This window comes from Stenella coeruleoalba (assembly GCF_951394435.1).
Source record: "Stenella coeruleoalba genome assembly, chromosome: 3".
Taxonomy (NCBI): Eukaryota; Metazoa; Chordata; class Mammalia; order Artiodactyla; family Delphinidae; genus Stenella; species Stenella coeruleoalba.
The window spans coordinates 8,686,483-8,701,376 of record NC_137148.1 but is presented as its reverse complement, the minus strand read 5'-3'; the positions used below and the strand labels follow the sequence as shown (position 1 = coordinate 8,701,376).

The 14,894-nt window shown below is 47.2% G+C and overlaps 1 protein-coding gene across 1 annotated transcript; it reads right to left on the bottom strand.

Moving 5' to 3' along the window:
* Positions 1–375: 375 nt before the first annotated feature.
* Positions 376–14,759, bottom strand: CCT5 (chaperonin containing TCP1 subunit 5). The gene is made up of 11 exons (XM_079918740.1): positions 14,620–14,759; positions 11,838–11,898; positions 11,191–11,355; positions 9,872–10,070; positions 7,915–8,107; positions 7,682–7,831; positions 5,111–5,230; positions 4,295–4,480; positions 3,420–3,557; positions 2,829–3,009; positions 376–1,562 (listed from the first exon to the last, which is right to left on the bottom strand). The coding sequence occupies exons 1-11, from the start codon at positions 14,722–14,724 to the stop codon at positions 1,435–1,437; spliced, it is 1,626 nt and encodes a 541-aa protein (XP_079774866.1). The 5' UTR covers positions 14,725–14,759; the 3' UTR covers positions 376–1,434.
* Between the last annotated feature and the right edge of the window lie 135 nt (positions 14,760–14,894).

Below are 14,894 nucleotides of genomic sequence, written 5' to 3'. Positions count from 1 at the left end.
TTCTGACGCTGCACCCAGGAAGCAACAGTGTAAGTGATGACAGTGCCACTTCACAATGCATGTCAGGATGAAGTGTGTGCCAGGCTGCATGCTCACTAGGATGAATGATACTGGCGCTCACTACTACGCTGCCTAGCGAAACCACCAATGCATTAACGCAGAGAAAACACGACCACCCAATAGATAGGACTGGTCAGCACCCAGGTCCCCAGGAGAAGGAACCCTGGATCGTTTCCTAATTCTATGGAACCTGACTGGTCCAAATCCTCTCCCCCTGGTGGCACAACAGTGAACTTTATCATCACGATTCTCTAAGAAACATCCTTTTAGAGAACCAAACAAGCCAATGGGGAGAGGGGAACTCTCGAGTTAGACTGCCAGGGTTTGACTAAGCTCTACCATGTACTGGCCAGAAGAGGCTGGCAGATGATCAAAACTCACCTGTAGGATGGGAATAAGAAAACTGTCTCCTTTACAAGGTGGTGAGAACAGGTAAAGTTCTCAGAACACACCTTGGCCTTTGGTAAGGGCTATGTCACTGTTAGCCAGTATTATTTTAATAAGCAGAATTAATTCAATACCAATCTACTCATACATGGTCATTGCAAGGTATTTCCTCCCACTTAACCCATTTTTCTACATTTCACTCTAACCTCCACTTGTTCTGTTCCTCTGATAAGAAAACGCCAACAGGGTTCTGAATCGCCCTTCTAAGCACCTGCAGGTGGTGCAGGAGTCTGTGCCCACGCTGGCCTTCTCTGTACACATGCTGGCCTGCGCTTAGGGTGGAGCCAGGGCAGGATAACGCCAAGGGGACTACGTGAAGGTTACGCTGTTAACGCGGTCTCAGTGGCACAGTAATAACGCCCTAGCTCACGTTGGTGTAACCTAAAAGCACGTTAAGACATCCCACAATCGTTTCGTGGATACTCACCTCTGACGGGTCTCTACAGTCAAAGATCCACCCATTTACACAGACGCAGCATTTAAATAAATAGGACCAAGCCCGTAATTCCTCAGTGTTAAAATAAATCTTGAGAACAAACGGAACATTTAAAGCTGTTAAATATAGGTCCTACGGCTTATTAAAAAAACAAGAAAAAAAAAAGACTAAAAAAATCAACTTAAACCCCTTCAGTTAAGGCATTTGATGAATGTTACAGTGAATGTTTCTTAACTTGAAGAGCAGAATATAAAGGCTGTTTAAAGAGTTCCCTTTAATAGCAAATACAAAAAACCTGTGAGATCACATCTCTACAATTCCAGGTCTCTGAACAAGTCAAACTATAGCTACCAAACAGCTACTGTTGCTATAGCACCTACAGTGTCTAATGAAGGACATGGTAATAAATAACTGCAGATGCATCACGAGACACCCATTTATTTAATCACGGTAGCGGATCTTACTTCTACATTTTATTCTAAATTCTTTTTTTATTCTTCAGATTCTCCAGGCTTACGGATGTCATCAATCTTCAAAATCATTCTAACCACTTGTGTTGCAAGAGAGATCTGCTGCTTTTTGCCAATCAAGGTTTCTATGACGTGTTGTTGCTTCATATCTGAAAAACACATATAAATTACTATAAAACAGCATACATATTTATTACTAATACCTTGCTCCAATTTACGGAATCAGAGTAAAACTTAAGAAACACAAATTTGGAAGCCACTAGTCCCGGTTATATTTTCAGAAGAATATACTTCCACTGCTTCCCAGGACATTCTGGAATGTGAACCTGGTTTCCAGAGAGCTGTGGGGACAGGGCCTCCTCAACCACAGGCTGCGTTTCTCAGTGACCTGCCGAAGGGGGAATCGCTCAGCAACACCTCATCCCACAGCACACCCAATGCCGTCACTTACTGATAGTAAGCCCGATGTGACCGTGCCTGAAACGAAAAGTGACTCCAACGAAGACCTGGCCATTCAAGTTAAAGGAACTGAAATATGTGTCTGACAAGGAGTTGCTGCTGTTACTCAACTCCTTGGGCTGTTAACCTAAAACCCAGAATATACCTACAGTTCTAAGTAAAAACAGAAGAAAACAAAACACAACACAACACCAAGGGCTTCCCTGGTGGTGCAGTGGTTGAGAGTCCGCCTGCCGATGCAGGGGACACGGGCTCGTGCCCCGGTCTGGGAAGATCCCACGTGCCACGGAGCGGCTGGGCCCATGAGCCACGGCCGCTGAGCCTGCGCGTCCGGAGCCTGTGCTCCGCAACGGGAGAGGCCACAACAGTGAAAGGCCCGCATACCACAAAACAAACAAAACCAAAACACGAACTGCTGGAGACTCTGTGGTCAGGACTAACTGCAGAACCCCAGAGACGGCCCCATCAGGAATCATTGGGAATCACCAGGACCACCGTTCCAACACGCTAAAGCTGCGCTACGTTTTCAGCAGATGAACTATGCGAGTGCTACAGAAGTTACAGTACCTCCCATTTATAAAACACCCTGGAATTTACGGGACACGACCATAGAATCAGCTGTAAACCGAAAAGTCAATTTCAGAGCTGTCTTATAGGTCATACAGAACCCACACCGACAGACATTTGTGTAAAAAAGGTAAGATGGAAATTATTTTCTAAAATGGAAGTCACCTTTGGAATAAATACCGCACTGCAGCTTTTTGTTATTAAAATTAGTTGTAGGTTGCTAAGACCAGCAGTCTAACAATTCCCAAGGTAATTAAATCAAATGTTCTAAAATTCAGGACCTGAATACCTGAAGTGTGTTTAAGTATTTAAAAAGACAGGATAACACGCAGCACGTAATGTTTCAAGTTAAGTCGAACCGCAGCCCCAGAGCGGTGATGGTGCCTCACCGTTTGTTCCCCTGTGCATACAGTCAATCCCGAGGGCAGGGTTCATCTCCTTCACTTGTTTGGCTCGGACTTCGGTCATAGTCTGGATGGGATTCATGCCGCTGTTTTCGGCAAGGGCCATGGGGATGACCTCCAGAGCGTCGGCGAAGGCTCTCATGGCGTACTGCTCCAAGGTCGGGCACTGGAAGGGCACACGGTTACGGTCAGCGTACTTGGCCAATGCCCCCCGCCAGCAGCTATTTGGAAACATAATTAAATCGCGTACCCTGAAAAACTAACTCATAAAGAATTCTAAGGACAGACCGTCCTATGAAAACGTCACTACAGGATAAGGATGGAGAAGGTACATGTGTGAGAAGTCGGAACAGGTCAGCCCTTCCTGCTGTGCCTGCAGGTACGACGTCTAATTCTGAATTTCAAGTAACATTAAGAGTGCAGAGATTTGCTGTTGAGGCTGCAAGGTCTGAAAAAGGCTGAGACACGCTGGTTTGTGGTAACCCGCACTCGAGTACACGGGCGCGAGAATCGACGCAGATCGGACGCCTGGGGTCTAGCATCCCCGCTGCACAGTCTGCGACGGGTCTCACTCACCTTGTCGGCCTCCTGGCTGACGGCCAGAGCACAGGCTATTTCAGCAGCGCCTCCGCCGTACACCACGCGGTTGTCACGGATGAGGTTCCGGATGACACACAGAGCATCGTGAAGGGATCGTTTGGCTTCCTCGATGATCTGGGGAAAACAATTTTGCCTAAGTTAAAGTGATCACAATCTAATCACTTTAGAGCCGAATACCGTGCACCTGGGGTTTAATCTAAGTGCTTGCTGGGTACTGGAAATATTCCTACCTTGTCCCCAGTAACATCCTTGGTTAAAAAGACTGGTGCCAGAAAGTTCTTTGCCAGATGGTTTCTATCTATTCTACTTTTCCTCCCTATAATGTAGTTAAAAAACCCCAAAATACAGGGCAGCCAGGGACTCATTCCAGGACCTATGCCCAAGTGAAGGGGGTCAAACAAAAACGACAAAGAAACAACCTTACAATGAGTCTTACTCATCTCGATGCACTAAAAACCCATTCCTGGTGAATGAAGAGCATGCCTATGGTTACCACTCAGGTTCCCCATTTATACCTATGAGACAGGAAAGGCAAGTGGGCCTCGTAGACCCAACAGTGGAACACGGTCTTCAGTATCTTACGTTGTGATATGTCCTTTTTTTCCCCGGCTGCACCGCACGGCTTGCAGGATCTTAGTTCCCTGACCAGGGACCGAACCCAGGCCCTGGCAGTGAATGTGCTGAGTCCTAACCACTGGACCGCCAGGGAATTCCTGACGTGTCCTTGCTTCTCTAAGGAAGATGCTGTCATCTTTCTTAAGGTAACTGTGTCTCAGTTAAGTACATTATGGGAAAAGCCAAATCACGTTCCAAATTCTGAAAAAATGTAGGACAAACAACTGTGTTCTCACCATCTTATTTCCTCCTCTGATGAAAATGGTGACGGCTCTGGAGTTCTTGCACTGCTCGATGACCAGCATCTTGTCTTTAGTGGTCCCGAATGAAATTTCCTTCACAAGACCTGCAAAGCCCAGCTTCTCGGCCGTGAGCTCTGAGAACCTCGGGACGATGCGGCCGCCCGTGGCAATGGCGATCAGCTGACCGGCAGGCCGGGGGAAAGGAAGACCAGGCTGGTGAGCGGGGACTCTCAGAATCGCACCACGGAGGAGCCACGCTTGACCCACGAGCGCCGTGTTCAGTAGAACCTCTGCCCCAGCCTGGCCCAGGTTTCAAAGTCTGCCCCGAAAGCCTGGCTCACTGAGCAAGGTTCCGAAGAGCTGGGTGTCCTGGTCAGGCTGCGGCGGCCCAGCGCCATGACCCCGTGCGCAGCCCTCAGCTCCCCACCCGTCCCCGCCACGAGCAGCCACGAGGCCACATGTGCCGGGCTACGGACCACGTCCGCCGGGCTACGGACCACGTCCGCAATGGCTCTCAGTACTGATGGGGCTGACAGTGAGGTGGGCAGCCTGTGCTCCTGCCTCAGAGTGCCTACGAGACAGCCAGGGAGAGAGGGGAAAGCGTCTCCAAGTGCCGTGAAACATCAGAAACACATATAAAAATGGTGACAAAGACTCTAGCGTTCTCCTCTCCCCAGCGCACCCTCCTCTTATCTGTGGAGCCCTGGCAGTGTGCTGACTGCAGGCGAGCGAGGTCACTGCAGCCTCACGTACAGAAACGCACCGTAAGCTCAACCCATGTTCACAGTCTCTTCGCAGGGAGCCTCCTACCTCGATTTCAGGGCCTCCGACCCAACGAACCGCAGGCAGGTTATTCTGAAGAAGTAAATGATTTGCTTCGTCGTCAAAGCCCCACTGGCAAATGGCTAGGTTAGCGCCAGTTTCTTTAATCTGGGGAAAGAAATGCCGCAATCGTGTTAATAAAAAGTAAGTACTCCTTGAGCTCTTCTGTTTGAAAAACAGTGAGAAACATAGCTAGGTGTGTAGGTGGGTGCATTAAAATAATGCACAGAAAAGAGAAGAAAAGAAATACCCAAATGTCTACCTTCTGTCATCTCTAAACTCTAAATATTGAACACGTATCAACGGGAATCACCTCATTTTTAAACAAAGCTTTAAACGTTAGCAATTCACGTGAATGCCACCGTTACAAGTGAAGCAACACGAGGCACGTCAACAAGGCCAAAACCCTGCCCCCCGGAAACCAAGGTCACAGCTCTGTGTTGCCACGAACACCTATGAAGCAGTTTATTCGTGTGTGTGTTTAACAAAAGTTGAATCTTGCGATACAATTTTCTGTAGCTTGCTTTTCGCACTTGAGTAGGCTATCCTCCGTGGAACAAGATACAGGCTAATTTACAGGCCGACAGAGGTGACCCTGATTCTAGCACTACCTTCCCCCGCCCCCAATGCCACAAACAGCTAAGTGGCTCGTCCCAGGACAGCGGCAGCGATCGGTACTGTCAATCCCTCCCCGGGCGGTAAGGACTATGCCGTGTCCCACAGCTGCCATTTCACTCCTGTCTCCACCCACCCACCTGGTTCTCCCCCTCCTCCCCCCTTCCCCGACCCTCTGGAAGCTTCCAGTGGCCCTCTGGAATTGAGCCCATCGCCAAACTCCTTCTTGGCAATGTTCCCTTTCCATTCTGGCTGTAAACGAACGCTGGCGTCCCCTGAAAAACCAACATGCCACGCCTCCTCCTCAAATGGCTGTTTTCCCTCCCACCTGCTCCAAACAGGAGGGGCCCTTGCCTCTCCCGGCCACCCACAGCGTCCCTCTTTGGGTCACACTCTCATTCCTGACAGTGTTGGCATCCAGCCCCATCACCACTCCTGTTAGCATTCCTGGCAACCTGCACACCTATCGACACGGTCCACCTGACCCCCTTGGCATCTTGGTTCCTGTCCGCTTTTCCTGCAGGGCACCTTGGCCAGCACTCCCATGGCTACCCTAGATGGAGCCCAGGTAACAAGCTTTCATTTACAACCCTCTGCCAGCATACCCAACCCCTCAGCCTGCGGTTCCCAGCCTCAGGGCCTTTGCACATGCTGCCCACGCCCACCTCGCCGCAGCCTGGAACGCTCCTCACCCAGCCATGCGGCTCTCACTTCTCTGAGGTCTCTGCCCACAGGCCACGCCCCCAGAGGCCCTCTGACCAGCGTCTGTAACAGTCCCCCGACCCGCCTTCCCCCTATTCTGCACCCTAGGAGCAAGCGCTCTGCTTTGTTTACTGCGTATATCCAGTGCCCACGACAGCGTCTGGTATATACTAAGCAGAGAGATACCATGAAAGCATAAATGAACGCAACTATTCCCCCCTCCCCTCAAAAACACTGGAACAGGTTCTAGTTTGTTTGCTATGATAATGTTTCAATAGAGACCCATGTTCATGCATCCCTGAGTGCTGGTGTTTAAAACTCCCAAGGACAGAGTCCCCAAAAGAGGAAACCGTTTCGTCGGAGAGCAGGCACGTGTAAAACGTTAATAGCCAGAGAGAAAGTTAAGTATTTATAAAATAACACTCTTGACTTGTTGAAGCAATGAACTGGGATGACTATGACTGCATTCTGGTTTGATTTCGGTTACTCAGCAACTCTTTTGTCTGAAAGTTATACTTGGAAGTCTCAAACATGTGGTAAGCCACACTACAACTGTTCAAACCTGGCACACACTAGCTCAGATGTGCCCAGGAGAATAAGCACATAAAATCAAAAGTGCAGCTCCAAATACACAGGCTGAGTCGTTCATGCGCCCCAGACACATTACCATTTTAAGACTTGCCCCCTTATGCCATCCTGTGCCATTTGATTTTTTTTCTCACTGTGAATGTTTATCCATTTGATAATTTAAAAGTAAAGGAGGGGCTTCCCTGGTGGCACAGTGGTTAAGAATCCGCCTGCTAATGCAGAGGACACGGGTTCGAGTCCTGGTCCAGGAAGATCCCACATGCCGCGGAGCCACTAAGCCCGTGTGCCACAACTACTGAGCCTGCACTCTAGAGCCCGCGAGCCACAACTACTGAAGCCCGTGCGCGTACAGCCCGTGTTCCACAACAAAAGAAGCCACCGCAATGAGTCGCCCCTGCTCGCCGCAACTAGAGAAAAGCCCGCGCAAAGCAACGAAGACCCAACGCAGCCAAAGATAAATAAGTTTATATATACAAAAAATAAGATTTAAAGAAAAAATAAAGGAAGGAAGCCTATACCTTTAATACCTTATTTGTAGCCACACAAAGTAGCAAGATTAACACAGATCAGCACCACATGTATTCACTACCTGGGGCTAACTAACTGCATCCTTTCAAAGTTTTAAATTTCACCAAGAGCCACGGTAAGACTTACCTGCCGAATCATCTCCTCAAACTTCTCCTTCTCATATTTCTGAAGGGCTTTAAAATCTTCTACAGACGTCACATCCAGCTTATGCTTCGTCTTTGGTTTCGGCGGTTCAAACGGACATGTTAGGATGGCAATCTTAGCATCTTCCACTTGCTACAGTGAGAGACAGAAACGGTATGAACAAACCAGTGGGCTAAGGAGGGAAAAGCCTGAAGCTGCAGAAGGCGCTGACTCACTTTGGGCATCTGCGGGTGACTGAAATCCTTGTCCACGATCACGCCCTTGATCAGCTTGGTGTCCTCCAGCCTCCCGCCCACTTTGCCTTCTACTTTGATGAGCTCGAAGTCAACGTCTCTGCGCTGCATGTCGGCCACAGTGAGGACGGCGTTCACGGCAATCTCGGCCATTTGTCGGTGACAGCTGTTAACCCTGAAACACACGAAACAAACCTTTCACGTTCACTGAACAGTGACTGCAACCAGAGCACAACACGTGATGTGGTAACTCATGACACAACATACTGTGACCCACAGATACTGTACAAAAAGAATGCCACCACGACCTTCACTTTCAACCGTCTGGAGCAGGGATTCTTAACCTGGGATGCAGGGACCCCCAAAGGGAATCATAACCTGGGATGGGAAAATAATTCCATCTTTATTTTCACTAACAATAACTGAAATTTACTATTTCCTTCCATTATGAATATACGTAAGGTAAGAGACCACTGAAGTATGGCAAGAACCAAAAATTTACCAAGACTGCCACTTTTTAATACTATTAACATCCTGAAGTCCAAAACAGAATGGGAGAGCGATGAAACCACCAAGGAGAAGCCAATCTCATCCACAGGAGGTGCAGCACTTAATGAGAAAGGCCTGACCATATCAGTTACAGAGGGGGGACGTTATCTTTTCTGAAAGTTTTGAAACATCGGAAAAGACTGCTCAGTAATTTTAATTTGATTCTGGAGAAACCACAAGGGAACTCTAGTACTTGAAATACAGTGCCTGAAATCTTAGGTCACCTAGAACAGACAACCATGAAACTAAAAATACCGTGTGACCTAAGTAACTGATATACAACGTTTTGCTTTATGTTGAGGATACCTGGCCCTCGTTATCCATTTGGACATTTTCTATAGTAAAGACCTACACATACTGGGGTTTTATAAAGACTTGCAAATAAAGCAGGGTCAACTTAGAAAGCAATAATAACACACGATTTGTGCACTTCAAGAAAGGGTAATGCCTGCTTTCCAGGAGAAAAACAATGCTGTACTTGTGACAGAGGCCACCCTGGGTAGTCACCCTTGCCCCGGAGCTGTCTCAGCTCAGACCTGCAACAAGGGGACAGCTGGCATCACCGAAGACTTCTTTGCTTTAACACAGTGCTGCAGTGGATGCCTTTCCCCGAAGGCAGAAAGCAGCAGACATTTTTGTAGTACTTCCCCTGACCTCTAAGTTGAGACCATGTCTTCCTTCTTGGTACAAATTAAAAAATTTCTCAAATTGATATGGATAAGAAAAACAGCGTAATAAGGCACCTTACACTGGATTTTTATGCTACATTTTTACAAGAGCCCACGAGTCTCTACCGTTGTTCAAAGTAAGTGTGTCCTGGGGCTGATGCTGCTTTGAGTCTCTGGGGCAACGACTGTGTCTTGAGTCCCCAAGACTTGGCAGCAGGCCTGGCACAGTCAGTACTATGTAAATGTTCCAAACGTAAGCCACTTTCAGCTTAAGTCAAACTTCAAGACTGCCCCTTCATACTAAATCAAAATTCTGGATCATTAACTTGCTTGTTGAATGAATAAAAGCAGAACTTTCCCACTAAAAGGCTTCCTAGCAAAGAAATGGTAGAAAGAAGTGCTATGAAAAATTAATACATCCCACTAGTAGGACCTTTTGCTAACCCGTCCTATCCTGCCAAATTAAAGAACTCTATAGTTTCCAAATACTGTCAAGAGGCCTTAATAACCAAACCTGGAAATTCAGCTTCCAACTAAAACACAAAATGCCCGTCTACATTTGCAGTAAAGACAGAGTAAACCAAAATAACAACACAAACCGAAAGCAGCTCATTAAATCAACAGGAAACCATCAATGATAATTCTCAGTTGCCTTTCTGAACAAGCACACAAACTCTGCCCACTCTGTGAACGCGCCCGGCAACACTGTACTGTACACGCACACTTTGGAGCCCAGCGTGGTCTTCGCGGTCTGGATCAGGGGCTCGGTGTCCTTCGTGTCGACGAGGACACTATCGCTGATCCTGTCCAGGTACTCGATAGCGATGCGGGCGGCCTGCTCGTAGCCATCGGCGATCCTGATGGGGTGAATGCCACGGTCCAGCAGCTGCTCAGCCTCTTCCAACAGGGCACCAGCCAGGACTGAGAATGAGACAGCACACACCTGGCTCAGGAAATCGCTAAAACTCAAAACAAATTAGATGCTGCCGCTGGAAATATGAAGGTTCCAGAATTAAGCTGGAAGCATCTTAGAGGCCGAGGCCATCTAATCTAATTCTGCTTCGGTTCTAACCTGTATGTTCAATTCTTGGTGATATACAGAATGTAAAGAACATAAATTGCAAACGTTTTTATAAAGGGGAAAAAACTTATGTATCCTGGCCCAGGGATTTCTGTTCAGGGACATTTATGTTGGTGATAAAAGGATTACAAAATTTGTTTATTATCCTCCCCCCAACCTTGCCTTTCCCTCTCACTTCAGCATCACAAAGATGAGGAGTTTGTTTTAATGCTGCTGTATTCCAAGCACATCCAGAACAGTGCTTGGTACCCAATGAATATTTGAAATATTTGCTGAATAAATTAATTCAAATTTCAGATACAGAAAAAGTAACATTAAAGATATTCATCTTATCAATCCTCCCAAACTTTTAAAAAATTCAAACCTTCAGAAAAAATTTCATGACAGTAAAATGAACACTAGTTCACTCATTAATAACATCTTGCTGCATTTGTTTTCTCTACAGATGTGTGCCTTTTCTTTTCAACTATGTGAAAATTAGTTGCAGAAATCAGACATGTAACCCCTAAATACTTCAACACAGCTCCTAAGGAAAAGGTCATTCTCCTGCATCTCTGTAACACAACTGTCATACTCAGGAACCTTAACATTGATAAGATACTACTCTAATACATGACTCACAAATGACCCCATATGTCCCAAACATTCTTCACAGCTAGGAAAAACAAACAAACCAGGCATCCAACCAAGTTTTACACATTACAGCTGGCTGTCATTTCTCTTTAGCTCCTTTAATCTAGAATAATTGCCTAACTCTACTCCCCACCCCTTTCTTGTTCTTTTATGACAGTGACAGTTTTGAAGAGTCTGGGCCACTTGTCTTGTATCGTGTCCATTTGGATTTGTCCGACTGCCTCCTCATGATTTAATTCAGAATAAACAAATTCTCAGCAGGCGTGTTAGGCCTGTAATATTAAACAACACCTCTTAAATGAGAAAGGACATTTTGCCTTTTCTTACCAACCACTCCTGTGGTTCCATCTCCAATTTCATCATCCTGTGATTTGGACAGTTCGACCATCAGCTTGGCGATCTGATGATCGACATCCATCATGCTTAAGATGGTGGCACCGTCATTAGTTACGGTCACGTCGCCATCCTTATCCACCATCATCTTATCGAGCCCTAAAAGACACCAAAGTTTAAAATGGCTTTGACCTCTTGACCCAGTTCCTATCTAGGAATTTATTATAAATAAATAATTCAACATACATAAAGGAATATCTCCATGGAGACCTTTCTAGATTGGCTAATCTAAAGCAAAACACTGGAAACAATTTAAAATGGCCAAAACTAGAGAAATGGCAAAAAAATTATGCAGCATCACAAAATGTAACAGTCATCACAAAATATAATGTCACAAAAGACAACAGCTATGACTTAGAAAATGCTAATGGTAATTATGTTAAGTGGATAGAACACCTAATCTAAAATTGTATGCACATTATGACTGTAACCGTGTTTAAGGTCTGGAATACACCAAAAACGTTTGGCCACATTAGGGGAGAGGATGCCTCCCTTCATTTCCTAACTTTCGGCAAAGATACCGTATTGACTGTTTATGATTTATGACTTTTGTTAAAAAACAGAGAATGTTAGTCTCTTACCATTTGGTCCAAGTGATGTTTTCATTGTATTTGCTACAGCCTTTGCTGCCATTATATGAGACTAAATGAAACAGAAACAGCCAATATTCAAGTTACATATAATTTTAAGAGTTAAGAACATAGAGCTGATGGTTATAAAAATCACTTATGACATATTTTCCATTCTCTAGAAGTAGCAGCAGACAGGTCCATATCTAACGGTGACCACTTCCCAACTGCTAGTGTTAGAAGACAATTCTTATGTAAAAGAACAGAACTAAGTGCTCTGTGTTCTCTCTTTAATCCTCAACACATCTATGAGGCAGGTTCTACGGGCCCATTTTACAGCCCAGATCATAGACAGTCTGACCTGACAGGCCTTGCAAGAGCACTGTGCAATGCTAACGTCATGTGAAGAGTCTGGCCGTCAACACACAGCACCTTGAACTGTCGCACTACGGTTTACTGCACACTCCTCTCTTAGGTGGTCCAGCCAGTACACAACCCACAAGGTGGTCAATGCTGAAAATAACAGCAGCCTGAATGCATCCTTTCCTCCTTCCACACGATTACACTCATTTGTCTGGTTCCCTGTCTTCCTATTCCTGCCGTCACCGACCTAACCCTGATCCATCGCACCTTACAGATTTCCTGGTCTCTTACCTCACCACCGATCCTTCGGATTCATCCTCCATCCAGCTAAGCTATCCATTTCTCTCAAACATGTTACTTTCCAGTCCCCAGTCCTTAAATGACTCCCCAGCACCTCAACTCTCACGTCTGAAAGCTCCAGCTGCTCTTCAAAGCCCTCCACAGTCTGAGACCCCGCCCCCTTCCAGTGAGGACCTGTGCCTGCGACCCAACAGGTCCTCTGGTCGCTGAAGCACCGATGCACAGAAAACCCTCCGCCTGTCAAAATCCTGACCAAGTCTCCAAGCAGTTCAAGCGCGCACGTGCCGTGAAGCCTACCCGTCACCCCATCTAACAGGTAACAAAACACACAAAGTTCACCAGGTTTGTGAAAATACTGGTAATCCTCAAAATACACCTTGACTGATAGGTCTGCACAATGGAATTTTTATAGGCCAATAACCACAGGGGCGTGGCATATATATTCTTAACCAGGGGTGATACTGCCCACCAGGAGATATTTGGCAATGCCCGGAGACACCTCTGGTTGCCACAGTCAGGGAGGGGACCACAGTGGGTAGAGGCGTAAACATCCTGAACAGGACAGAGCCCACAACGGAGAAGGATTCAGCCCCAAATATCAACAGCGCAGAGGCTGAGAAGTGGGCTTTAGACCACCGGCTGCGGAGTCACACAGAGGTGGGCCTGAACCGTGATCCTGTTCTTTACTAGCTCTGGGACCTCAAGCGATCCCTTAACTGCTGTGGGGTCGTTTCCTATTCCATAAAATAGTACCTGTCTCAGAGTGCGAGAACTACACGAGGTGTGGCAGGTCCAAAATAACCTGGACCTTCTGTTATACTGGTATTTTGGGTGCATGTACTTGGCTGTTACTCTCTCTGAAGTGAAAAATGGAATTGAATGCGTAACACAGGTGGTGTGAGCATCTACCACATACCAAGACTGGGCGGCCACTCCTTACGTTACCCCGTTTAACTCTGGTCCTCAGCTCGACGGGGGTGTATTGCCCCCACTGGGTTGTGTAACTTGTCCTAAGTCAAACAAACAGCCCGGAGTAGAACTGTACTGCTTCTTAATTTAGTAAAACCCCAAAAAACTAAGCAAACAGGGACACCTCTGACCTGGTGACACGGTCCATACACAGCAACGTCATGGATTCCATCCTAAATGCTACCTCCCCAAGTTTAGTTCTACTTAAATTGTGATTCTGTTCAAATCCCCTTCAATGGCTCCCCTCCCATCCCTCAGGATAACATCTCGATTGCGGGGCATGCAAGAACTTCCACTTTTCGGAGCCACTGTAACTTAAAGTAGACTGTGCTGTTAAAACCGAAGTGCTGTCTTCTACAAGATGCCATGTGTTCTCCTGCCCCGGTCCTTGCGTTCGCTGTTTCCTCTTCCTGGAAGCTAGCTCTTTCCCATTCAAAACATAACTCCATCCCTGATCAAAAGCCAATCAATCTTCTCTCCAACGCCTGAAGGACACCCTCCAACTTTTACCTGCCACCCCTCCCAAAACTGGTGATTTTGGTCGCACACAATCTTGTATTATGGTTATTGGTGACAACTTTTCACTCCTGCAGTATTATGGTTATTGGTGACAACTTTTCACTCCTGTAGCTCGTTTGTAAATTTTTACGACCCCATGTCCTGGAATACGCCATGCATAGGCGGACTCAAAAATGAAATACGCTGTAAACGACTGAGCCTTTAGGAAGCGACAAAGAAAATGAAACTCATTTCCTTTGGGGCTGTTGTAGGGACACAGCCTGAAGGCTAAGAATCAGAGTCCTAACCGGTCAGGTGACCTGAGAATACCTCCGCTGCATCCTACTGCTGAAAACGCTGCTCGGAAGGACTGCAGGCTGGAGAAACCAGCGGGGACGCGCCTTCAACGCCTGTGAATCCAAGCCACCCCACCCAACTCTGAAGGGCGCCTGCGGGCCTCTTTAACCGCCAAATGGGACTAAGGGCTTATACGTTGGCCTTTCCCGGGCCCGAGGCGTGGACCGCAGGACTGGAGACCAGAGGGGCTCCCTCGAACCTTCCCCGGGAGCACGTGGCAGAATCGCTGTGAAGCGGCGCAGGCGCAGAGCCACTGGCTTCGGCCGCGTCCTCTCATCCCACCGCCAGTGCGTCCCCGTCCCGTTACCTTGAGGGCCTCAAGTCCCATAAGACGAGACTTGCGGTCCTGATCCTTAATGATGAGGAAAGGTCGGCCATATTCATCGAAGGCGAGGGTCCCCACGGACGCCATGATGCAGCCACTCCAGTTACTCTCCCGCAACCGGCGGAAACTACCGCGGAAGCAAGAACACACTCTGCTCTCGCGGGCGGGCGCAAAAGCTCGCGCATGCGCAGTATGGGCCGCTGAGACTTATTTCTTACTAGAGACTAGTTTAACGCCGGACAGTACCTTCTGGAATC

Excerpts from the sequence above, each read along its gene's own strand:
- CCT5 (XM_079918740.1), bottom strand. The coding sequence starts at position 14,724 with ATGGCGTCCGTGGGGACCCTCGCCTTCGATGAATATGGCCGACCTTTC. Across the intron at positions 11,899-14,619 it reads TGGGACTTGAGGCCCTCAAG|TCTCATATAATGGCAGCAAA; the intron begins GTAACGGGACGG and ends TGTTTCATTTAG. Across the intron at positions 7,832-7,914 it reads GTCACCCGCAGATGCCCAAA|CAAGTGGAAGATGCTAAGAT; the intron begins GTGAGTCAGCGC and ends CTCTCACTGTAG.